The 26,758-nt window shown below is 34.8% G+C and overlaps 1 protein-coding gene across 3 annotated transcripts in view; it reads left to right on the top strand.

Moving 5' to 3' along the window:
• Positions 1 to 16,855, top strand: part of LOC149572804 (putative serine/threonine-protein kinase At1g54610) — an 83,150-nt gene extending 66,295 nt beyond the window's left edge. The window contains exons 4-9 of one of the 3 annotated variants that reach the window (XM_089813877.1): positions 1,345 to 1,572; positions 5,132 to 5,232; positions 6,117 to 6,240; positions 14,748 to 14,877; positions 15,995 to 16,112; positions 16,309 to 16,855. In XM_089813877.1, coding sequence (XP_089670003.1) covers positions 1,345 to 1,572; positions 5,132 to 5,232; positions 6,117 to 6,240; positions 14,748 to 14,877; positions 15,995 to 16,101 — 690 coding nt within the window. In that variant the 3' untranslated portion in view covers positions 16,102 to 16,112; positions 16,309 to 16,855. Of the gene's footprint in view, positions 1 to 1,344; positions 1,573 to 5,131; positions 5,233 to 6,116; positions 6,241 to 14,747; positions 14,878 to 15,991; positions 16,113 to 16,246 lie in introns of all 3 variants that reach the window. The other 2 variants (XM_089813876.1, XM_089813875.1) reach the window with 2 other exon arrangements.
• The last annotated feature ends 9,903 nt before the right edge of the window (positions 16,856 to 26,758 follow it).

Genomic DNA, 26,758 nt, shown 5'->3' with positions numbered 1-26,758 from the left:
AAGGATAGAAACATGTCCCACAGCAGAGTACTAGTAGCAATAGGATGCAAGTCCTTGGTAATCCAGGAGTTTCTTACATGGTTAGTCTGTCACTGCAAGCACAATGTCTATTGAGAGATTTTTTGGAATATTTAGCTTAAACAAAACATGGGAAAAAGTAGCACGGGAGAAAGCTGAAGCCGCATTGTAGCTAGAAATTTTCTCAAGGATTTATGAATCTCTAGGTAACAAGAATCAATTAGTTATTGGCTGGGGAGACTAGGAAGGCTAACACAAATTATTATGACATTATAAGATTTTGTTAAAAGGATATAAATCTAGGAGCCATAGCTTCATAAGTAGTGAATGCTTGCCCCTGCCGAAACCCATCATGAAGAATAGTGTTTCTATCTTCAGGGTGTTCAAACGCTAGAATACAATATCCCAACACACATTGGTGGATTTCAATATGAATGTCCATGTGTGGCCACTAGGTGCTTGACAACAATTTGTGGATATTACAAGTACCAGGCCATAGGCAGTTAAAATTACAGATCACAGTCTGAGATGAAGCCCTTTCCTTCTAATACTTGTTGCCCAAAAACTAAACTGAAGGCAAGTTAGATCATTGGAGAGTTTTTACCTCTATGCTGGTTTGTAGCTTGGAAATCCTTAGCCTCCACAATTAGACTACAAGTTACAATAAAATTATAAAAGTGAAAGAAATCTTAGGAGACAACTTGCTGGTTGTAAAACTTGTAACTGCACCCCTGGTACCACAATTAATGGCTATCTCTTGCTCCCAGCCTTGAGAGAAGAGAAGAGAGATTTGGAACAATGTTAGTGCCTCCCAACCTTGCAGAAGCAGCCAAAAGCTAGTACCTATTTTGAATGTAGGGATGTCGATTTTACAAAATAAGAATCATAGCCCAATGGCTGACTAGGCTTTGGAGAGTAACGAAGAAGGAGAAGCCATTTTACATTAATGTAATTGCTACACATTAAAATGCAGCAAAATGAAATATCATGTATTATCTCGATGATGACTATAATCTTCTTATTTCCCATTGTTCATATTACAAGATTAATAGTGTATTTGTTTACTTTCTTGAAAGGATTCAAGTTCATGGATGTTTTGGAATTTGTATTTTCTTTAATAATAACTGTTTTTTTTTCAGATTTTATATACAGAATTTTATGGCCTCGATATTTTATAGTTTATTGAATACATTTATTTAATCTTAGCAAATTGTTAGATGTATACGTGATAACTATGCTTGGAACTTGGAGAAAATGGGAAAGAATAATTAGTTGGATGTAGCATTTACTATTGTTATCTATTAAGCAGTGTATTTTGTGTGTCAGGTGGAGCAGCTGCACAAAATTTTTAAATTATGTGGTTCACCATCAGAGGAATATTGGAAGAAATCAAAGCTGCCTCATGCAACTATATTCAAACCCCAACAACCATATAAGCGATGTATAAGGGAGACTTTTAAAGATTTTCCTTCGTCATCCTTGACACTTATAGAAACTCTTCTCTCAATTGATCCAGCTGATCGTGGCACTGCTTCTTCTGCTCTGAAGAGTGAGGTAATCACCTTGTTACTGGGGACTTGCCATAAATCTTTTGATACTACATTTAGGTTTGAGAAAAAACTTCTACAGTACCTTATTGGCATGCGCCAGGCACTGGACTCTGGAATCTTTGATAAGAAGTCAAGTAGTGTTGTTGGACTTTTATGTATCCATGATAGAGTTTCTAGATTATATTGTTAGCTTAGATGGCAAGAAAACCTGATTATTAATACATGCAATATAGTGGTTTACATGTGGATACTTTTCTTTTCCAAGTGTGTGTGTAGAAGAGTAGAATGTTATATAGTTAGAGAAGGTCTGTTCCTGCAAATTATGCAGTGCTTATTGGGACAATGAGTTTCGCAAAGGACATTTCCCAAAGCTTCTCTAGTAGCTTGTGAAGAGATTTTTATTGATGCTTTGAGTGAGCTACTTCACTGGGCATTAGGGAGTCATGAAGGGTATAAAGCTTGCATAATATTTTGAGGGATTCATCATATTCCCTAGATATTAGTAAGGTAGCTCACTCAAAATGTTGGATGGAAACTATACGAAGGTGATCTCGAAGAGCTTCAGCAAATGCAGGGCTGTTTTATGACGTACACCTGTATATCATGATGTTGACTTTTAGTTTTAGCCTTTCTTGGAGAAAAACCTAATAACTGGTAAGACTGAACGGTTATTATCACTATGCAAGCACTCGTGTAGATGAGTATAGTAGCTTTCTGTTAGAGTTTTGCATTTACCAGTATAAACAATGCGGCAATTATCCTATACAACATCTATCAGAAAGTCTTGTTTCTCAGTAGCTATACATAGCCAGAAAGTACCGTTTATTAGAAGCTAATTATGACTTGATGGTATCTCTTTGGAGCACCTACATTTGTTCTCAGTTTCTCAAAATATTCTGCAGTGCTTCGATTTTACTCATGACCTTTATTTAGTGAAGCATATTCTCAGAGGTCTTCAAGTGATGTGTACACATCTAGATAATTCAGTGAATGCTTATCTAGGATGCATTGTGGCTGTTACTGTTAATAGCGACTTTCTAGATAATTTGCCTTGGACTAGCATTTACCTTTCTATCACCATAATCTCATTCCCATGGAATTTTTCAGTCTTCTTTTTGCCAATGGAAGAGTTTCATCCTTAGGCTTATACTGAAACTCTTAAACTTTGCCATCATTCAACCAAGTTGCACTTTGGCTAAGGGCTTCTTTGTTGGGTCTGAGGCTCTGAAGAGTTAAATTCTTGGGCTTCAAGGTTACTCTTCATTTTAACCATCGTTCAACATCATTGCAGCTTGTCTAGGGTGTTCTTTGTTGGAATCTGAAGAGTTAGGTGATGCTGGATCATTGGTAATGGCCCTGAGATTTGAGGTCAATTGCACGCCTCCTGCATTTATTTTTAATTTCTTTTCCCAGTGTTGATCAACATCTGCTGTTATCAACCAGCAATGATCAAACATGGCATTGTTTGCTTTCCTTAGCAAGGAGACGACCATGATATTTAGTATAAATTTAAATGGTTGGGTCCCATGCTCTTTTAGTGCTACCTTTACTCCTTTTACTTTAGTACTGCAGGTTGTTCTATTCTGATAGGATGGAAGGTCGGTGGTTAAATAGTTGGATTTCTGAGCTTCTGCCATTTCTTCTTTAGAAGAACATTGAGATGTGAGCTGCTGATGAAAATAATGTTTTTTACTTACATCCCTACATTTTCCATGCTCCAACATCAGGAATTCCTACTTGATTCAGATTTAAAGAGATTAGTTTTGATCATTCAGTCTTCACTCAGCAAGGGTTCAATTACTGGACCCAGTTCTTCTTTGGTCATGTGGAGCATCTGTAGAGGTATGACTGTGGTAATAGTAATGGAATTCCTTAGTCCAAGAATGCTCTCCAGAAAATCTGTTATGCATACTGCCAGTGCTATCTTCAAAAATTGTCTTGCAACCATCTTAGTGCAATTCAAGTTTGTCTGGTTACTGTGCTTGATATTCATGAGCTTATCAACTTATCTGTATATGTCAGACATAACTTGCTTTTCGTCAGCCCTGGCTTCAATTCTTTCTCCGTCCTGGGCAAGTTTCTTGTGTGTTCTTTCCTTGTGAGCATGCATGATTATCAATTTTCCATGGTGTCCTCTTTGTCAGCGATGTCAATTATGTTGATGTTTATTGCCGATGAGTGACTAAGGCAATAATTGTTGTATCAGTTTCCTGGTCTTCAACATCAACAGAAAAGTAATTTGTTCTGATTTGCGGGGTCAGTCTGTAGTGAAATGGCTGCACTGGTTGTATTTCTGGTTAAGTGCAGGCAATCAAGAAGCTATTGTTGGTTGCTCATAGCTCCCAAGCCCTAGAAGGGGTCCATGTGACTATTGCTTTGATACAAAAGATCTGACAGCGCTGTTACTAACCAAATCTGCAACCAATAAAAAAAACAGCTAGCAAGTAAGATTCAAAATTTGGAAATGAGACTAGAAATTATTTAGAAATTGTACTTTGAATTCTGAAGTATGGAACCTCTACAACTAATGCACTTAAGTTGAAAGAAACTGAAAACATTTTTTTGTGTATTTAGAAAAGCACTCTCGGACAATACATAAAATAAGAGTAACTATCCTAAGAAGGCGTGGCTTCCAATTCGGGGTTGGCTATTAACAGTTTGGGTTTTACTCTTGGTCACAACAATCTTTGAGGATTCTGCTCAATATCAGCCAAAAGATTCTTTCATTGGAGACTTCAAGGATTTTGGAGTCTTGCAAGTTATAGGAATAAATTTAGTGAGGGAGAAGAATACAAATTGATCTCTTGTGTTCATATGGTCTTCAAATTGATAGTCATGCATGTGAATGTGGTTAAGTTTATCTTACAAGGTAACTTTAAGCATTCTGTATACAAACTTATTAACTTATAAACATTTAGTGTCATTAAATTCCTCTTGTTCCTGACATCTGTCAATCTTATTAAACTTTATTGTACATCTCAAGTTTGCCAGTTGAACACTTTTACTGAAATCCAAAAAGCATCCTTGATAAATTGTTATAATTGCTTCTCATATTATAAAATGAGTTCACATTATATTTATTTACATTAGTTCAGACTGCAGACTGCAGACTGCTGCGAAATTTACTTTGAAAGTATCTTCCAATAATATTTATTCAAGTACCATGATTTAAGATTCCTATTTTGAATTAGAACTGAAATTTTCCATAGTAAGCATATGAATATAATTGTTATTCCAATAGTAAATTTTAGTTAAGAGTTCTTGCATACATATTTTGCATTTAAAATTTAGTGTGGCCATTTTCATTTAGTTTGCAACTTGCCTGAAGGCTAGTTCCCTTTTTGTGAGTGCAAATCATGCATTCAATAGACAAAATTTCTTTTCCATTCAAATGACTTTGCTTACAATTATGTAGTGAAGAGGAGTGGGATTAAGAGTTTTTGCTTGTCTGATAATGTTAAATTTGTAATTTTTTAAAAATGAATTAGTTTTCTGTTAGCTTAAGTGATATGCTCATGCAATTTATATGTATGGGTAAATAGTTACCTTTTCTTTTGTTTCAGTTTTTCACAACAAAACCTTACGCTTGTGATCCGTCAAGCCTGCCCAAATATCCACCAAGCAAGGAAATGGATGCAAAAATGCGTGATGAAGAATCTAGAAGGTAAATTTTAGATTGCTTTAGTTCTCATAATAAACATCAATATCTGTTGAGTGACTGCCAATTATCTTTTTCTTGGAACTTAGTCTTACAATGTGCATCAGCATTTCATCTCTGGTTTTATACAAGGGGGATACCAAATGGATCATTCTTCAAATTTTACATAGTTTTTGTAATTCTATGATTGTTTACCCTTTTGAAAATGTATCATGGCACCATTGTTTGTAAAGTTTCTGCAAATTCTGAACTTGAATCAGACTTAGATTGTACCTTTACTATGCTTGCTGTAGATAATCTTCAATATACAGTCTTGTTTTAATGAAGAAATATAATTCTGGAATTGTTTTATAATTTCTGCAAGTTGTCTTAGGGCAGTGTTGATTAAGGAGCAGACTTCTGTGTTGTGTGTCCTTAAACCTTCAACCACACCCTACCTCAATACCATACCAAAGGGGCATGTTCCTAGAAGGGACATGAACCTATCTAGGTTGGCCTAGAATGTCTCCTCAAGATCGCCGCCCAATCAAGGTAAATAATATGTAAACAAACTTAACTAAAACTAGTTAAGGTTAACACACTTAATTACTAGAAGGGACGCCAATCATGTCTAGAAGGAACAATATATATTCTAGGCATTTCATAAGGTATTTAAACAATCCTAAGGTCTGTGTGATCTGCATATTTAGACCAGTATGTGATCAGAGTTATAGTTTTGACATTTTTCTGTTATAGCTGAATCTGTTATTTCAATTTTTTTTATAATTACTAATCATATATCAGTACTTGTGCACAGAAAGATTGAAATAGCACTTGTTTATTGGCATTGTTTTGGAAGAGCATCAATGGATTTTCAAAAGATAATTCATATTGTTATTGCATTGTAAAAGGCAACGAGCAGCTGGTGGAAAAGTTCGCACTAGTGATGGCTCAAGGAAGACAGGCATCCGTGATCGGGAAGGCAGAGCTGTTCCTGCACCTGAGGCTAATGCAGAACTTCCTATGAATTTGCAAGTATGTGGTAACATGTCACCCTCCAAAGATTTAATTAAAGTTCAACTAGAGTGCAAAATAGCATATTTTTGGTATCATAGAAGCTATACTGCTTTCCATAAAGTGAAAGAAAGCTGTTCTGAAGCTAAATAATTAGCAGTGAAACAGGCAAGCAAATGTCTATTTCTACATCTCAATGCTTGCATTCTTTTACAATATTGGGTCTCTTTAATTCTCAGTTGATAGCCATTCTTTCCAGCCACATTGGTACATAGCTTTTCCTAACCTGTGTCATTTTTTAAAACTCGGTGGATTGCTTGGGTATTTTAGTGTCTATTTAATGATGAACTGTTATGCATCTAGATTATTGTCATAAGCTGTTGACAATCCAGATTCACAGTCCTGATTGCGGCAAAGGAAGTTTTGTTAAAACCATCGAGCCAATTGCATCTAAATATCTCTGGGGAGTCTGATGCACTAGAAAGTAGATAGTTGACTGAGACAGGCAAATCTCACACTACATGTCTTCGAAGGACCCTTGATGTGGGTGATTTGTCAACTTTTTAATCTGCTTCCTACACATAATGCATTGTATCAATTCTTATTTGTTCTACCCAAAAAAGTGATATTAATGGTTTGGTCATTGAAGTAAATATTTTTTAGCTCTTTCATTTTTATATATTCTTAAACAAAGTTGGCACTTCCCTTTTTGTAAGCTATAAGAATTTTAATCACATACTACGTAAGTACTGCTTAAGAAAATGGAGCAGAAAGCTGAAAAGATTCAGTGCCATTTCATGTAATTGCTTCTACTACTAGATCTGTTTGATAGAATTGATTGTTCTGTAGTGGAGATGGGTAACACTGGAACCTTTTCTGGCCCTGGTTTTTCTGTGGGTCATTAGAGCAGTTGGTTACAGAGATTCAGCAATTGTTGTGACAAAACTTAAACAGGTGCTGCCACAAAGATTAACCTATCCACATCAACCATCTAAACCTAGCGAGCATGATGCATTGTCATATAACCAGCTATACTATATGACTAAGTTGCATATTTGTTCCCCAGACCCTGATTTTGCTGGTCGGTTTGTTAGTCATTCAAATACAATCCAAAGTCGGCATCAGACTGTCATTTGGTCAAAATTTTCTGTGAAGGACCATAGTCAACTTTGGGTAGAATTCTGGCTAACATGGAAAATATAAAACAAATCCAAAGCTATTGAGAAGCGAATCGTCAGCGAATGATGTATTTTTTGTGAGAAGTGAATGACCAGCTGTGAAGATTTTAATATTGTCTGGAGCATGTCAAAGCTTTGCAATTGATAAATTTTGAAGATACAATGCTATCAGAATTAAAGCTACTGACAGAGAAAACAAAAGGAAAAGTCTATGTTCATCAGGTTGTATATTTGGTTGTTATGCCTCGATGAGTGCTGCAGTTTCCTTAATAATATCGTGTCTTATCAGGAGCTCATATGTCAACACAAAGTATAAAAAGAATGGTTAATTTTTGTCGGTGCTTTGATGGTGTATGTATGTCCGTGTTGGAGGAGGTTGGTGCCAGTTGTAACAAAACACAACTGCCCAGTCTGCAGTTTGCCTACCAATTGGGCTTCATAAATGATCAGGCTTTAATTCTGATAGCACACGCACAGCCTCACAGGATGTACACCATTGTCTGGAGCATTGACAGCACATGCACAGCCTCACAGATATGTTTAAATAATAAAAATATCTTTAATAATATAATATTTCTAAAACCTTTACAAATATCTTTAAAACTGGGATGGAAGTGTGGATTTTTTTTTTATATTTATAATATATTAATATTGGATTGGATTCATCAATGAATAGGTTTCTATTCTCTTTTCTTAAGATTGTTTGGAGCCGACTCAGCATAGTGTGTATGTACTTAATTGCTGCAGCATATTTTTACACATTTTTACCAGTCCTGGGACCCATAGAGTTTCCTGGGAATGGATGGACCTGCTAACATAGTCTCAAATATAATGAAATGACATCCACTTCTGCTAAAATGTAATTCTATAATATGTGCAGTTTTTGAGGTGTTTCTTAAATTAGCACAATATTCATACTCATATTGTCATATCATTGTTGAAGTTGAGATCAGATCCAGGTGTTGTAGTTGACAATGGATCCAGAATTCATGCCTTCATTTTTCAATAGTTAACCTGTAGGAAACAGCAAGAAGCCAATCTGTTGTAAGCATGCATGTTTTGGTCATGTTTGGGGACTGGGAATGTTTCATACCAAGAAGCTTTTGTAGTGAGGTTAGCATTGATGAGTGTTATGTGACACTTTTCAACCCCGAATAAATTATGAAGTATTCTAATCATCTCTTCAACAGGAAAACCTCAAATGCTAAACAGAATGACAATGTGTGACCAAATAAGGTGACCCGAAGGTTTACGCTGTGAACTAACAACCTTGTGTTGGATATGACTCAATGAATGTGGTGTGATCTTGCTTGTAACAAACAAAGGGACTCACACAAGTGTTCCTGGAATTAATCAACTCTTTTCCCTCAAATAATGAATAACCTTGCAACATAGCTCTTCAACTAATCCTAACAAGTGTTTTGAAATAAAATCCAAAAGAGATAGGTTTAGAGATCTAATCTATTTGTAAAATGCAAGAGACTATGGACGATTTTGTGAAACCAAACCAAGCTTTGCTTCACCAAAAGAAACTACTCAAAGATTATGAAATCTCCCTATGGTATACAAATGATTTTATGCGAATTAATGAGCATAAATTATTTGAAGTTAAGCTTTGAAATGAGTTTAGACTAACCACACATTGCAACTTGTAATCGATAAATTATAATTGGTATGAACATGGAGGATTTATTATTGATCAACAACAATCTCTTCCATTCAACTAATCAACATAAACGAACTCTAACTAATTGAGGAGGAAACCATGCTAACACCCAAAATAATACAAGCGCTCACCCAGCTTCAATGAGTGTGCAATTATTTTGGCAATATTTCAACAACAATTTCACAATAAGTTTCTCCTCTCTTTTACAAATGAAATAAACAAGCCTCTGTAAGGGACTTTGAGTTACAACCAAGGGTTTAGATTTATTCAAGATAATTCAGGGGAACCTTAATTAGGTTTTACTATAGCCTAAAAGTACCACCTACAAAAATTAAACGCTAGCCAATGAAAAATAAGACGGCTTCATATGGAGAATAGGAAAATTCTGTGCCACATAGGATCATAACAAACTTTCTTGTACAAGGATAATATACCTTGTTTTTAATAGCAAATTCAATGAACCTAGACAAGATAATGATGTGGAATTGATTGATGGATTAAAAATGACTGGATGCCACATCAATATGTTCATCCTAAATTCTTAATTGTCTTCACAAAGAAGTCTTTGCATTTCAATAGGATCTCTCAATATCATCGTAAAGAATTCTTCGCCTCTTCTAATTTTTGGTTATATCTCTTAGACTTCATTGCAATTGGCAGTCTTCTTCTATGTCTTCCTTTGCTCTTGTACAAAATCCTGTCCTTCACTTCATTTCGCATCTCCATTTCTCCTTAATGATGGATTTGATCTTTGTTGTAGTTCTTGTCTTCATGTCATCATGCCTTTCTTTGTTATCTTGCTTGAATATTTTGTTCTCCTCTCACATTCTTGTTGAGCTCTTCATCATAGGGCAATCCACCCCCTTGCATCAGTTGGACCTTGACCTCTTCATGTTGTTGCAACTTTCCCCATCTTTTATCATTATTTTGCATGCAATCTGAAAAAAAGAGAAAAGCACCTTGGATTATGACCTTTAGTAGAATCCTATGTTAATGAAATGTGAAAATTCATGCTTAAGGGAAAGAGAACTCTATTTTACATTCCTGATCTATTTTGAAGAACTTCTGAAGGAATTTTCATGATGACTATTCTCCATATTTGTGAAACAAGCGTCAAGCAACTGATGCATTTGGATTTATAAAGTATTATCAAGATTCTCTGCAAATAACTTACGGATCTTTCTAAAATCTGGAAATGACATCTTCAGGTCTGGAAATGCATCGATTTTGTGAGGAAATGAGATCCTTGTTTTTTAGGAATGAAATGAAGACTTGATCAACTCTGATTTTCTTGAGATCTGGCATGAAAACCTTCCAGAATGCCTGATGCAAAGTTTGGAAATATATGTGATTTTATGATGGAAAATGCTTAATTTTCTGGTACAATTCACTTCATCACAGATACACATTTCTTATGATATCAAATGTGCACTCTATTGCCTCTGGGTTTCAAATTCGCCTTTCACATGGTTGTCTGATCTGAGTGCTTACACCTTTGAGTTTCTTGGCATTTGCCAGGGCTTGTTCTCAAATTTGCCCCCTTCCTCGAATTTTCTGTACATCTGTTCTTATTCTACTTTGAAAAGATATTGAATTTGCATTTGGTTGATGATTGAAATGATCTCTTTGCTCTTCCATTTATAGTGCTCAAAACAGTTAATGGAGAGCTGTGACTCAAGGAACCCAAGGACTGACCTACTTATTGGCTCATTCAAAAATTTAATTTGCCTTATTAAATTTCTCTTTGTTGAGCTCTCATGTTGGACTTGTAAGTTGCATAAAGGAGCCAACCTACCCATTTTACATGTAGAACTTGCACATCCAAGTTTTTCCTCAAAATGTAACAATTTCTTGGGCACGTTTTTCCACTTGAGCTGGAAATGGAAGCTTGGAATTTGGGTGCAAATGAGAGAGTAAGCAGGAAATGCAACTTACAGGAGAACACATATGAGGGAGTAAGCTGGAAATGATGCCAACTTGAGGGTGCAGATAACTACTAGAGGGGGCACATTTGAGCAACTAAGCTGGAAGCCTGGAAATGACCACTTGCAATCTCGAATTTTCCATTTGAAGTTTGGAATTCATTATTCGAATTCCTTGAGGGCTTAAAATACTTCATCTTCTTTCTCTTTTACAATTTAGACCTTGAATTTCATCCAGTTCCTAGGGTGGGGTTCCAAGGTGGAGCCGGAAATGGAAAGCAAGGTGGGGGCATTTTAGAAGTTAAGCTGGATATAAGCTTGGAGTTGGGAGCATTTCCACAATATAGGTGGAAATCATTACTGGGCACAAATGAGAAGATAAGCTAGAAATCCACAAGCTTTTCTTCTTTTTGTATAAACTTACTTGAATTCTTTGCATTTGTTAATTGAGGATTTGGAATTTCCATGTATCTTTACCTAGCAACTTTACTGTTGATTTCCACTAAGCATTTTCAACTTTGATTAAATTGTGATGGCTCATATTCCCAAATTTCTTAATTTTTCATAATCATTTCTTTCACCCTTTAAATTTCTTCATTTTTAAAAAAAATTTCAAAGGAAATTAGATCAAGTCACATATCCCATTTGTGAAGCAATTCCCTTCCATGATAACATTTCACCATTACCTTGACAACTTTTGACAACTTTCAATCTTTTGAAATCCATTATAATTTCGCCTTTAATCCCCACACAAATGTTTTGTTTGCAAATCTAGGAAATTCTGTCAAAGATCTGTAAGAACCCCAACTGGTCTCTACCCCAAACTTGAACTTTTCTCAAAGAAATTCAGTCAAACAGTTTACATTCACTTAACGTTCAGACATTTTCACTAACCGTTTGGTTGCTGGAATATAATTTAAGAATTGGAATCTAAAATCCTTGATTTGGGATTCTGTAACTTGAAATCCATATTACTGTTTCTGGAATTTATTTAGGGACTGTTTGGTTCAAACCCAAAAATATTTTATATTTGGAATTTGTTATTCCAAGCCTGTTTGTTCAAAATACAAATATATCGTTCAAAAAATGAATGTAAAAGTTACAGTGAGAAAGGTGATTCATATCTCTAATTTGTTCAAGGTCATGGTTCTTCCAACTCCACAAATGCCGAAAATGTCGATGTTCGTTGTAAAATAAAAATTGAAGAAAAAGTTAAAAGAAATAAGAAAGAAATTAGATATGTGCAGTACTAGTTATTATATTTAATCCAAACATATGAGCAGGTGCAACAATAGCCAGAACTTTCCCCCCAATTTAAAAAAAATTATATTCGTACAAATTTCTGCAATAATCTTTTTAATTTCTTCAAGCGGCACCTGCTAATTTTTACAAAATGGCGTTCAAAGGGTGGCCGAAGTAGATGCAAAGGGTATCATTTATTAAAATGCCTCACTCTCTCGGTTACAACTCAATTAAATTTCAAAAATATGTGCAAAAACAGGTGCTCCCAAATGGACATCGGATGTCAAACCCAATTAAATATCACTTTAGTTGAAATCATCATTTTCAAAAAATGGGATTTAAAATGGAAATTTCAAATAACAAGTATTTTGAAGGGAGATAGAATTCTTGTTTTGGGGGTCAAATGGGGATACCGAATCCACATTTCCTCGAATTCTAATTCCTATTTTGCAGATCCAAACAGTGGATCAGGAATTTCTGAGGATTCTGAATTCCAATTCCCACTCAAATCCGCAATCCAAACGTACCCATTTTACAGTTTGCTTATAAGTTCACACTTTCAAATTTGCAGACAACAATATTTGCTTAAGAATGACTGGCAATGAAAAGTTCTTCCAATCAAATTATCAAAGAGTAATGCAATCGCTATATCACTTGTGAAATTGTATTGGAGATATATATTTTTGCACGGACTGTCTAGAATTTATCAATACAAGTATAAAGATCAATCCTGTTATTGCGAACTGAGCATGAGAACAGCAATTGCAGAATACATCTGACCTTTGGTTTCAACTAGCTCCTGGCTAGTATTTTTTAGACTCAATCACTTGCCAAAAACATATCATTTACGTACAATATCTGTGATTTCTCAGATATATGTGACCGGTTGTCATAGAATTGGTTGCTTCCTTCAATGCTTGGTGTCGAGACTCGAGCTTCGGCAATATATTAGTCACCAAGGTAAACTCTGCAATTTTCTGATGAACACTGAGGTTGTCTATATATGCATCATGGCGATGAATTTCTAGTACTCCCTCAGAGCTTAATGCGGTTCCAAAACTTCTGAAGTAATTGAATTTGGCCAACTTTCCACCACGGCAGCTAAATTGACATTAGCAGATGCTTCAGGCTTGTTTGACATATATTTTGCTCATGCCAGGAATTGTATGTGCCAATAATAATGCCCAAAAGTCACTGACTTGACTGGTTTGAACCAACTTTTCATCCACCCATGGCCTGGGGTGCGCTGAAGTCTCATAACTGCAAATACTTATTTTTTCCCGAAGCAATTTACAAATTCGGCACCATTATGAACTCCATCCCAAATCCAGCCTCCAGAAACAGAATTGAGTTTCCATCTAATTCACTGAAAAAATCCCAAGTGTTTCTGTCCCAAAGAAGCTGGAACTAAACCAAGAAGCTCTCAGTGCTCTGCAAAAAGAAATGAATTAACCTAGCATGCCCAAAGTGAAGCCCAAGCTGCCTTTTTACAATTCTCCAATAAGACTTGAAATTCCCTTTTGCTTGTCTTTACATTTTCCCTCTTTTAATTTTAGAATGGAACTTTGAGGGAAATAGTTATAAAGTGACATTTAATAATGCTTTAATTAATATTATTTCATTTATTTTCAACAACTTAATAAAAATTAATGTAATTAATCGTCACTTTAATATATTGGGGACATTAAAATATCCTGTATAGATGACTTGCACTGTCATCTAAGGGGAAAACTCAAGCCCAAAAACAATTCCCACACAACTAAAACTAAGCAAGATGACTAGTCACTAAACAACTAAGCAAAAGAGGAGGTCTACATTTGCAATGGGGCGATGTTTGGAAAGGGAACAACAGTCAGTGTGCCTATTTTTAGCAATTTGTAAGCAAAAACTGCATATTTTAACTTCACCTCTTCACCTGGAAACAAATTCTTCAAAGGTGGGACATGCCCTCAACAGTAGGTGACCTTTTCTGAGTTGGGTCTGTGGCACTGGTTGTGCCTTACTGCATATGTTTTTAAATGAATGAACTATCATTTAATGCATGGAAAATGGACAAATAATAATAGTATTTTATGATTTAACTGACATTCTTGTATGGTCTACTAAAATGGCAGAACACATTTTGAATTAAATTGTTGACATATTTTAGTGGGCACTATTAAGTAGTTTGGTATTAAACTTTTTAGCAATATACTTTCCAGCTCTCATAAATTATTTCATTTTATGATTGGCTCTGATGTAGTAGTAGCAAGTACAAGCTATACTATATGTAGAAATTGGTAATCATCTAAACATGTCCTATTGTCAAAGTAGGGGTTTTGTTCCTCTAGGGCAAAGCATGAAAGAACAAAAGAGGTTGAAAGCTAATTTTGAACTTTTGAGGTAGAGGATTTTAGTTGAACTTGTCCATGGTTTACAATTATATGTATGTATCTATTTGGACTATTGCCTTCTTAGAGATCTATAAAAAGGCTAATATCTTTAAGATGCCTATTTAAAAGCTTGATTCCTTGTTTGCAGAAGAGACGATTGATTTCACAGTCAAATGCGAAGAGTAAGAGTGAAAAGTTTCCTCCACCTCATGAGGACGGAGCTGTTGGTTTCCCAATTGAGCCTAGAGGAAATGGACAACCATCTTTTCAGCTCCATGGTATTTTATTTTTCATTTACTCTCTCTCGTCATTCTTTTTGGTGTTATTGCTGTCTGCATTCTTGGGAAATCTCTTCTTTCAATAATAGTTAGGAATATGTAGCAATTTCATCTCTTTGATTAAATCATTCCTGGAACTTGTCAGTGCTACCTAGTTCTGGAATCAAAGAAAATACAGATTCACATACTTTAAAAATTCCATTAGCCTTCCTACTATTACAAGATGTAAATCTTGTTTATAGAAACAAACAAGACTAATCTATTTCCAATATGTAACAGAAGGCCGAAATATAGTTTTGACAATGAGAAAAGAAATGACCTATGGTATCCCGAAAAATAGAACATCCTTGGTTGCTATCCCTAGACAAGTTCCTAGAATTCTTTTAAACTAATGCACAAATTGATTTTGCAGTAATTTTATATGTTCTAGCCTTGTTCTACTTCGTAACACAGATTCTTTTTATTAAAAATTAAGCTGTGACTGATTTCTTTTGACAAGCATATGGGATATATTGCAATTATGCATAATGAGCTCCTGCATTTCTGCAGATCTTAGGTGTTAGAATATCTTGATTTTAGAGTTGTAAATATTTGTAGATCGATTATGTGATAAGAATGTCGAGGGTTAGTGTTTCTTGACCATTGGAGTAAGAAACCAAGATGAGTAGAAGAGTTAGAGCCAAGTAGTAGTACATAATTTATATTGAGCAAACGATCAACATGTATTAGGTAGCATTTTTTAATCCAGAGTTTTATAGGTGTTCATGAGACATTTGCCCATCAAATTGTCAAGGAATGTGATATGATGTACTCAATATCTCGAATAGACTGGTAAAGCTTAAAATGTTTGTAAATAGTATTATTCTGAAGAATTTGTTGATAACTTTCATTTTTAATTGCTTAGCATTTCTGATGTTGTTGATCAGACCTAGGAGAGAATCTTGGAATAGTTCAGTTGAAAAATCTTTAAAATTGATCAGTGACCACACATTTTTCTCGTTTTCAGCATTCCAGTAAGATATAACTTCTAAGTAGATCCATTAGAAATCAATTTAATCAATTTGGAGTTTCTTTTACCATAAAATTTAAGTCAGTGTATTTGATATGTTTTAAGCAGGTATAAAAGAACATAAGCCCCAGGCTTGCAACCAAGTTAGTGAAAAAGGACGAGCTACAATGTCATTCAGGTCGCAGTCAAGATTTCAAGATGTTGTTGGATATTAATATCTGATCTGGTATGGCCCAGTGATACATGTATGCTAATTTTTTATGGCCATGTCAGTAATTTCCGCTAAAAAGTATCTGTTTCAAGTTTTTATTTATCTAGAGCTCATATATGAAGTAAAATCAAGCAATTAAATACTTACAGAATCAGAGATTTATAATCCAACCTGTTTGGAAAGAAGTCTTATTTTTTCTGTGCAAAAACAGATTATTTTTTTGATGCAATTCCATGAGAACCACCTTCATGGAGCTTCCATGGATAAGGAAGAAGACATGGAGCTGGTTGGTCATTGAGCTACATAACTGATTGGAATTTTGAATTTCAATTCAACAAATATTTCTGACTGAAGGGAATGTGAGTTGTCACTCTTTCATGTTGAGTCAGGGAAACTAAAGGAGTGAGTGCATACATTCTTAGAGCTATACTGTGTTCTTGGAATGAGGGAATGCCCAATGTATATTCAGGAATCAGGAAGCGTTTTGATATATGCATATATGTAAACGACTTTTCATTATTTTCCATTTCTTTGACTTCTAAGAAGCTCGTCTTGTTTATTCATAAACCTGCCTTTTTTAAATTTCTGATTGGGTCTCAGGGCCTCTATTTTTAATCCTTGGGAAAATTGGGCCTAAGTGCTCCTATTTCTTGAATCATGGGTTAATTATGTGCAAAAACAACTAAAATATTGATAGCTGATGTAACTATTTTTTGTACTCAATTTTTGGGAAAATATATTTGTCATTTTTTTAATCATTATGGTCGCTCGTGAAACTCTTCAATTGGTTACTTTTCAATGTGACCAGTGATGCTGACATGACACACCCTCTTGCTCCACATGAAACCCTTTTGACCTGGAGCTATGCACCAGGAAAGCCACAAACTGGTGACCTCATCTCCTTATTATAAAGTTGAGGCCCAAACCTTCGAGCACATTAGACCAGTGAAGGCACAATGCCGTGCTCACAATGACCCAGCAGAGGTTTGAACTTGGGTGGGGATAACATTAACACCACCACTTAACCAACACATTACGTGGTGAATCCCATTGCTGCACTTTATGCATATGGTTTAGTATTTAAGATTAAAAAAAAAAAATGCACCTTTTCTATATGCTTAGTTTGGATTTTATTACAAATATTTGATAATTATAAATGTTTTTCATGTTTGTTATTTGATTTCTATTTAATGACATGCTGTATCTTTAGACATGGGAAGGGATGCAATTTCAGTGGAATTCGTTTAGTTTGGATAGGTGATAAGGTGAGAAACACAGTGCTAAAAATGTTGAAAAAAGCAAACATATTCACCAAGTCCCTGCAAGTAATATTTTTCCAGTCATTTCATAGAACTTCTGCATCTATAGATTCTTTAAATGATAATTTGTCATGGTTGTTATGGCACTGATTCCCAGTGGGCATGATAATCATCTAGGCAGTGCTTAATTTATATATTTTCCATAGAGCAGAAGGGACACGATCACGCTAGATCGTCTGAAGCAGGGGGAAATTAAGTTAAGAATTTGTACATGTAAAAGGAAAACAGACCACCATGCTAGTCTATCCGAAGTGGTGCAAGCATTTATACATTTGGTCAGTACAATCATATTGTCAATTTATATTTTGCCGATGTGCCTTATTGATCAAGATAAGATCAGTCCAGTGGGATATTATTCCCCGAATGAGTACATCAAGAATTAAGTACAAAATAACTGAGCTGAAAAAAATGGAGATGTAGGGTGTTGAGCTACACATTTATATTGTTTTCTAAACTGAGATTTAGGTTGATGAGCTGGCAGTCTGGTTTGCATTGATTATTGATGGTTTGCGAGGATAACATATATAGCTTACAGCTACTCCAAAATAGCTTAGAATTTTAGTTATGGATAGAAATATTCTCTAACCCAAAGATGATTCCAAAACAAAGGAATCGGGGGTTTTTGAGAGGCAAAATGTATACAAGGAACATGTATTAGTTATGTAGTCATCCTGCTATAAGCGTTACTCTACAATGGCAACAGGCTTTTGTGAGAAAAACAGACAGCAAGTCAGCAGATGCTTTATTTAATTTTTATGATATTTGTTGGGTATGTGATCTTTATCTTGATTTTTTAAACGAAGAGCAAATGGCTATGCTAGACTTCAATTATACTTTTGAAATTAACAATAATAAGTAGCTTAACCGCATGAGAGAGTAAACTTGTGCAAAGAGGGGTAATTTAATTGAAGCAGACAATGACCATCATGTCTATTTTGAATAAACAAGAAGTGTGCTCAGTTTTCAAATTATTTTAAGTTCAGATCCATATTATTTCATCTAAAACTCAGAAATTTACTTATGTTTTAAAGTCTTAGGTTGGTATTGATTAACGTAATGAAAAGAAATTGACTGTTTAACATGCAAAATTTTTACACCTGTCCTCAACTCTTGTAGGCATAAACTATTCGATCAATCTTCTTGATAAAGACAATTACAAACATAATAATATGATTTTATAAAAAATTGCAACATCTATGCTGAGCACTTTCTTGATATCTAGGACGGGATCATATTATGTCCTTGGTACCTCACTTGTCGTTGGACTTGTGCTCTTCACATCTCTTTGAGATCTTTTAGGGTGGGTTCTCGTCGACTACGTATTTAGACTGATCACCACATGTAGGGAGGATAGGATCTGTCGGCTTTGTCACCTTGGGGAAGTCGAGATTGAGGCTCACTTTATTTTTTGTTGTTCCATTTACTATGATATTCAAGGGGGATTTTACTATTTGTTGAAAGAGTGTTAGTCTCTTCCCTCATTCTTCAAATATATTGACTAACATTGTCTTGCACTCTACCTTCAGGAGACCATGCAGCTTTGCGAGCACACTATACAGATCCAACTTTGCTCGACATCAACCACTACGCAGGTCATCACCTCTTTCTTCAGTTCTACAATTTTTGCTTGAGGATTGAAATAGCCTCTCTGCACTATCTTAGTTCACATCATATCTATAAGACCTCGCAAAGATTACACTCAACAATGTCCCTCTATTAGACTTCATAGACGGCCTTCTAGAGTACCTGATTGCCCTAATGTCCACCTTTCCATTTTGGACTACTCGCCCGTGAGTTCTTAGCTGTTGTTATTCCTTTTTCTTGGTTCTTTTGTTGTTTTGCTTTCACGTTCTTTTTGCGGATGTCGTTTGGTGTTCCCGCTGTTGACATTTGCCCTTTGTACTGTTTCCAATCCCTTGGACCCTCGTTGGTCTCTTGTTGGATATTAATAAATTTATCTTATCTATCTTATCTGCAATATTTTTTTTCAACAGTTTTCATTTAGTGCCCATAATATAGGTATTGATAATCAAATCAACCATAATATATGACATAAACCATAAAATGAGATTGGTGACCCTTTTGTCTAAGTTAAACAAGGAAGATTACGTATTGCGCACACATTTCTATGTTAGAAATAGGGAATATTGAGACGGAGGTAAATCATCGTTTAACAAACTTTTCTCCAACTAAGGATATTATTTACAAACTTCAAACTTGCATAGATGATCAAATTGAAAAGTAAGCATAAGCATAATACAATGCAACTCATAACACCATTATTTGTTAAGTAGGGAAATCTTGACTAAGGGAAAACCCTAGTGGGAATGAAAATCACAAAATGATCCATTAATCAAAAGTATATTGTGAAAGGTATTGATCTTGTTAGGTGTCTATTACATTCGTATAGTATACTTGTATTTGCTAGAGACCTCAACCCTGTTAGATGTTGGTATTATAATACAAAAGAGTGCAAAAAGAGCCCACTGCTCAAACATGCATATGTAACTTTATGATGCTATCGATAGAGATAGATACACAAACCTTTACACAGTGTTGATATCTTCAATATCTAATCTGTCCTTGTAGTTCCTTCTTCAAAATTGATCATACAAGGGTTGTGCTCTCTACTAGCATCGATTTCACATCTATGCTAATCACAATAAGTGCACATTCAAACACTACATGATTAAAATGCACTGTCACACTTTGCTAAACAAAATGTTCTTCCTTTATACCAATTTCTTTCATCCCGTTGGCCTTGTTGCTTGATACTATGCTAAATCTTTGAATTATCTTTTGCCACGTGGGATGACATCGAAGATGTCGTCCCAACATTGTCAAGTAATTGCTTTGGTAAACCAAAACAATTCCTTAACCAAAATGTCTTTATTCTGCCTTTAATTCTATTCTGTTGTGGCAAATTGTTATTGGTAAATATGCAATAAATCATTTCGTGCATAACTAAATCTTAAGCGCTTTTACCCACATGTTATATACACTATGTTCTTCCTTTCTGTATGTGCACATAAGCTTAAGTACCTTTATTGATTTGTGCTAAACAAAATAAGCTGATCGTTTTTTGTTTCGTTGATATATACTTGGACATTTTTTTGAATAACTATACTTAAAACTTATCCTTTCATTTTGCTATCTCAAGATAAGCTATATATTGCCATAAATGACAACCTTGACATACTGCCTTAGCCAAATTGCCAACAATCTCCTCGTTTGACATTGATGACAACATATGGCAAAAATTTGGCTAAGTGTCAAAATTACAAAATTTTGGCTTTGTGAAAATTTCAAAATTTGTGGATCATTCTTAATTTATCATGCGTCTTTTACATGCTATACTCCCCTTGAGATTATTCTCCAACTTATATCTCTCTCATATATAATCTCTACCGTATGTAATATGCCCATTCTTTCTTACCATTATATTTTTCTCATCATATCTCCCCCCTTTGACATCAATGACAAAGGTGAGTCCAAAACTTATATACAGGTCAAAATTGTAGATCTTCCTTGCTTGCTTCATGTTGACTTTCTGACCAATTTTTTTTGATACAATAAAAAACATTAGCCTTTAGATTCTTGAGATCTTCTTCCCATGAAGATTTCACTGCTTTAGCAACACTTGTTACTCTACATAAGCCATAGGCAAGTCTGTATAGGCAAAATTTTCATAAGATGCCTTTGCCTCCAAGAGAGTATCAATTTCCTTTTGAAACACGTTCACCTTGGGAATCAAGTGATCTCTCAACAAATTGAATTTCTTTAACAAGTTGTCTTTGTCATTTTGTAGTAGTCTCAACTCATCACTTGCCTTGCCAACCTTTTGATCAAATTGAATTAGCTTTGCCTCTTTACTCCTCAAGTCATCAATTAGCTTTTAATTTCTTTATCGTTATCTTTCATTGCATCAGTAATGACTGGTGTAAGTTTATGTGCTAAAGCACAATCCGCATACAAATTCTTTCCTTTAGTGATACACATTTTTTTATGCATGTGTCAAACATGGAAATGTCACTTCTGATGTTACTACACATTGTATTGAAAAGTTGTCCATCATATTTTGCTTGAATCTTTATTTTCACTAGCTCTTCCAAGGTAGAGTAATGATTGTTAAATTATGCTATAATCTTTTCAACTTTCTTCTATGTTCTACTCATTTAATTGTACTCGGAAAGGTAAAGTACTTAGCTACTTCTCAATGGCTTCTTCTAGTTTTTGTGCATAGAAAATGCTGACAATTGAATGTACTTTTGAATATCCTTATTATTGTTAAACATATTTGTAACATCTTGTGGAAAATGTAAGAATAGTGCTTCAAAAAGTGATTTTGAAGTGCTTGTAGGGGTAGTTTCAATTGGCTTTGTGGGCATCTTCAAAACAATAATTTGTCTCTCCTTATTTGATTCATCCTCCTTTTGAGTTGAAGTTTGAGTTCTCTATTCAGCTGAGGTCTGTGGTGGTTGTATATCTATCTTATCATGCCTTTCTAGTTCCTTTTCTTTCTTCTCTACTTCATTCTCTGCTTGTGCTAGTGCAGTTGTGACTATTGTGGCCTCTTGCACAACATTATGCCAATGTGCTTGATAATCAAACTTTGTGCTTATTGAAATGCGTGCTAAAGATATAAATTTTGGTGATTCTAGATTGTGCACAATCGATGAGTCCTAATGACTCTTTTTCATCGTCTTCATCATCCGTGCTGGAATAATCTATACAATGTTATCAAGAACTAAATTGCCAACATTGAAATCTTGTTAGTTTGCAAATGGATTTGTTGAAATACTTGCAAATGGGTCCTCATTAGTGTCAATTGTGATTGTAGCTCCTCTTATGACCATACTATCATTTTGCTGATCTAGTGCATCAAGAGTAGCACTATCCTCAGATTCCATTACAGTGTTATCTTGTGGTTGATCAATTGTTGTAGTAAGCTCATTAATCTCTTTTACTACTTCTTCTATTTCTTTTGTAACTTCTTCATAGAGAACTCCCATTGTCTATATGGTTTTTGTCTTCTTCCTCAATAGTGGCTCTAATCTGCTCGTGATGTCTTGAAATTTACATTCATATTCTAATATGCAATGTTTTTGTATAGCATTTCCCTCATCTTTTTGTCCTCTTCATTTTCTCTCTTCTTCTTTGCTTTCAATTTCTCATTGAGATCTTATCACATATTTCCACGAATATTTATGAATTCTTATTTAAAGTCTATCATGTATCTAATCATTGCATTTTCCAATTGTCCCTTCTGCATAGGATCATATATTTCATAATATTTATTCAGTTGTATTAAGTTACCATCATTGATAATCATTTGATTCATTCTTCCTATCTCATGCTTCCACTGTTTCCTCTTCTTTCCACTGCTCTATTTATGCAGTGATTTGTCATGAGGTGGAGATATTTGTCCTCATCTTCTTAGCTGGTTCTTCTTCCTCTTCTTGTGTTTTTTTCTTCTTTTCAATGTAGGTAACTATCATCTTTGGCTTTTTTCTTGGTCCAGCTCTAATAGCCATTTCCTTAGTTCTCTTTGATCCTTTAGGGCTTTCTTCCTCTTTTTCTTGTTTGACTTGGACTTGTGGTGCTTGTGCAACTACTGGTGAATACCTTATAGGCCTCCTTGTAGAAGTAACTAGTGTAGACTGAACATTCACAATACTGATGACTTCATTTGATGCAAGTCAAATTGATGTGGCTATAGGTGCTGTAGGTGTAGATACAATTGATGATAAAATAACTACTGTAGATGTTCTTGGTGAAGCTTCCAAAGGCAAAGGTTGGACTAATAAGATGTTTGATTATCCACTTGATTTCATTTGAAAAGCTATTTGTTTTTCTTATTCAAACTCCTCCTTAGTCATTTGAGTGTCCTTCAATATTTTCTTCATCATACTATGAACTTTCTTCTTAGTTGTCTTAGATATTTGTGATTGTTGTGCATTTGTCAATCTCTCCTCAAATGTGCCCCATCTGCCACAATTCTCATCTATATCAAATTCCAGTATCTCCTTGGCATATCCATCTACCATCTCTTTTGTCACCTCATATCTTAATGGTTCAAAAAATATAACTCTAGGCTCAACTACCTCTATACATGTTTTTATCAATTTCCATCATGAAATAGATGCCATCCTTATACTTGTCCACAATAGATTTGGAAATCCTCATCCTCTTCTTCACCTTTGTCTGAAATGATTTCATCATACTTGATATGTTGTTGAGCATATGCTCCTTTAGAGAATTCTTGAAATAATGACTTACTAACTCCACAGTGCATTTATCAAAGTTCCATTCAGATGATGACATGTTAGGAAATCTTTTCAAGACATGAAAGAAAAGATAAGTGAATAATGATTCAAATATGAAACTTGTATATTTGTTCTTTATCCTTTCAAAGTTATTAACAATTGTTGTCTCAAAATTTTCTAAAGATTCACTTCCACTCTGTCCACACACATTCTCTAAGCAACACGAATAAATCCTACTGATACTTCATAATCTCTAGAATTAGAGTTCATCTTATAAGCCTGAATCTTACTTATACACCTTATATTATTCTACTTAATTAAGCTCAACATCATGCCTCTACCATTCCATTTAGTTTTCGTGTTCTATTGTACTATCTTCTTACATTTTTCTCATTAATAAGATTTATACCTTTGTTGCTCAATGTGTTACCTCAAAGATTAGGTTTTTGGCCATTGTAACTGGTTCATTTCAAATTGATGCAGGAGCATCCAAAGGTATAAGGGCAATCCTGTGTCACCCAAAAAAATGTACTTAGACTTAGTTTTTGTTTCATGTGTTTTCATTTCTGGATACCCATTTGGGTCAAATAAAAGTTTCAACTCTCACAGTTCCACTATTAGTGTTCTGGGTTAGAGTTTTTAATCACCTTGGGATACGTGTAAATGTCAGAAAAATAGTAGTATGTAATTGAGCCATCATTTTGATGAACTAGAAGGTGTAAATTGGTCGGATGATTGTCATTGTAATTTAGAGCATTCCAAAAAAAGAATCAGATCAAAAGGCCCCACGATTTGAAAATTATCGCAGTTTTTCAAAATTTTGAGACCTCCTAAGAATGCTTCAAAGTCAAGTTAGGGGCATTAAATGACCTTGAACAGGGCTGAAAAATGGGGGATGAGCGGAGGTGGTCCATAGGGCTATAGAGTGCTTCGAGAGCTTTTCTAAAATGTAAACGGTTCGTCAATCGGAGCTACGGTTCAAAAGTTATGCCTCCCAGAAGTTCAGTTACCGTTTCTGGATTCTTCTAATTTTGTGCCGACTTCTAATGCGACTTTTGGAGCCTTCTATTTGGTCGGTGGATGCCAACTAGCACTTTCTAGAATGTATTCCTAATCCTTAACCCTTCGAGGTCTATTTAAGAACATTTCTGGCATTGTAAAAGGCAGTTCGGAGTGGAGTTTGAGAAGAGGTACTAAAAAGAAAAATTATCTCTAGATTTATACTATTGTAAGCCCATAGGGCATGTTTTGAAGTCTATTTTCTTTGTACTGAATGTATTAGCATATTTACATAGTTAATAAAATTTTCCCCTTTCCTGTTGTGTCCATTCTGTTATTTGGCTTGACCCCATCGCAAATCCAAAACATGTTGTCATGTACTTAGTTGAAAATGATTCTTGTTTATTCCTCATTCTCAAATTCATGATGAAATATGTATTCTGCAACCTTAAGTTTCCCTAGGTGCTCAAACCCTTCTTTAAATGTCTTATCCTCCTTATACACATTATCAAGTTCATTCATTGTGTCAAAGTCTCCTATCATCTTAAATTTGTAGTGTATGTATGCCCTAGAATTGTCCATGATCAAAACTCCATTTCGAATTTGCGAAAATGCCCCAAAGAGATCATCTTTCAAGGGTAATGTAGGGTTTCTCTTAAACTTATGCCTAGGTTTCTCCAAAATGTCATGACTCAATGATGGATCCATTTCCACAATACTCAGTTTCAAATTCACTTTAGAAATTAACCTTGTAATCATAAAATGCCTTTTAAATTGCAAGTTTAGGGATTTGATGGAAATTCAATCAAATCACTTTTGAAATGCTCCAAATCACCTTTAAGTCTTCTTCCTAGCTCCTTTCAATCCTGAATCGATCAAATGGTGTCAAATTAATTGATTTCAACCCTTATCCACACCAAAATTTGCATCTGAATTAAATGTGCAAGTACGCAAAATCAAAAAGCAGATACTCTGTCTTGTAAGCTATATTTCTCTTGGGTGGTATCATATGATCATATTTCCTTATGCACTCTTAGTCGTAGCATCCTAACATCATTTCCATGCTTTCCTTATGTGCACAAAATTTTATGTTACCATTCAAGGGTTTGATAAATTTTCAAGTGCATTAACCCTTGTATTCTACCCATAGCTTAGTGCTTGTAGGTGTTCCTTCACTAAGAAATGTTTTATTAAGACTTTCAACTTGCTTTCCTTTCACACTTCCATACCTTCTTACATTGTTGTTAACATTTCTTCTAGGACTCATATTCTGTGATATGATGTTAGGTGTTCTTATGTTGTTCATTCTACAAAATCTTGTTGTATGTCCCAAATTGTTGTAAATCTGACATGCTATATCTTTGTTTCCATATCTAGGTCCAAATTTATTAGTGTGTGGTTTGCAATCTCTAGCAATATGTCCAAATTTATTGCACTTTTAACAAATAACTTCATTTCTTATGACATTTTAAGCTCCCAATGGTTTAGTAGTTGTACGGTTAGTGCTTCCATACATTCTATTATCAATATTATATCTATATTTCCTACATTAATTAGATTTACATCCATAAGTAAAGAAATTATAACAATAACCAAAAAAAGATTTAGTATACTTGCCTATGCAAGCCTTCTTCATGTGTCCTAGTTGATTACATAGAATTGTTTCTTTACTTCAAGTTGTTTAGATTGATTAGGTCACTACAAAATTTGGGATCAAGTTGTGACGATGGTATAATTTGTGGTCATTTTCATGTTTTTTTTTGCAATTGTCCTCGATGCCATCGCAATAGCGACGTTGGTGTTGTAATTGCAAAGCTCTCATAACCATAAATAAAAAAAGAGAAACACGACAATCATTTTTCATTTATTTTGATTTTGGAGAGAGCTACATGCCAAAGAGGTGGAGAGCTATGAACATTGTTGTGGCACCTTGTGATCAGTGCATTTGGTTGTTGTGTCCTCATGATCTTTGCATTTCATTACCGTGCCCTTGCTCTACAATTTCATTGTCATGTTGTGCCCTTGCTTTGCAATTTCATTTTCGTGCCCTGCCCTTGCTCTGTGATTTCATTGCCGT

Source organism: Cupressus sempervirens, chromosome 2 (genome assembly GCF_028749045.1).
Source record: "Cupressus sempervirens isolate cs-2001-9-10 chromosome 2, ASM2874904v1, whole genome shotgun sequence".
Lineage (NCBI taxonomy): Eukaryota > Viridiplantae > Streptophyta > Pinopsida > Cupressales > Cupressaceae > Cupressus > Cupressus sempervirens.
This window is presented reverse-complemented; position numbering and strand designations above follow the sequence as displayed.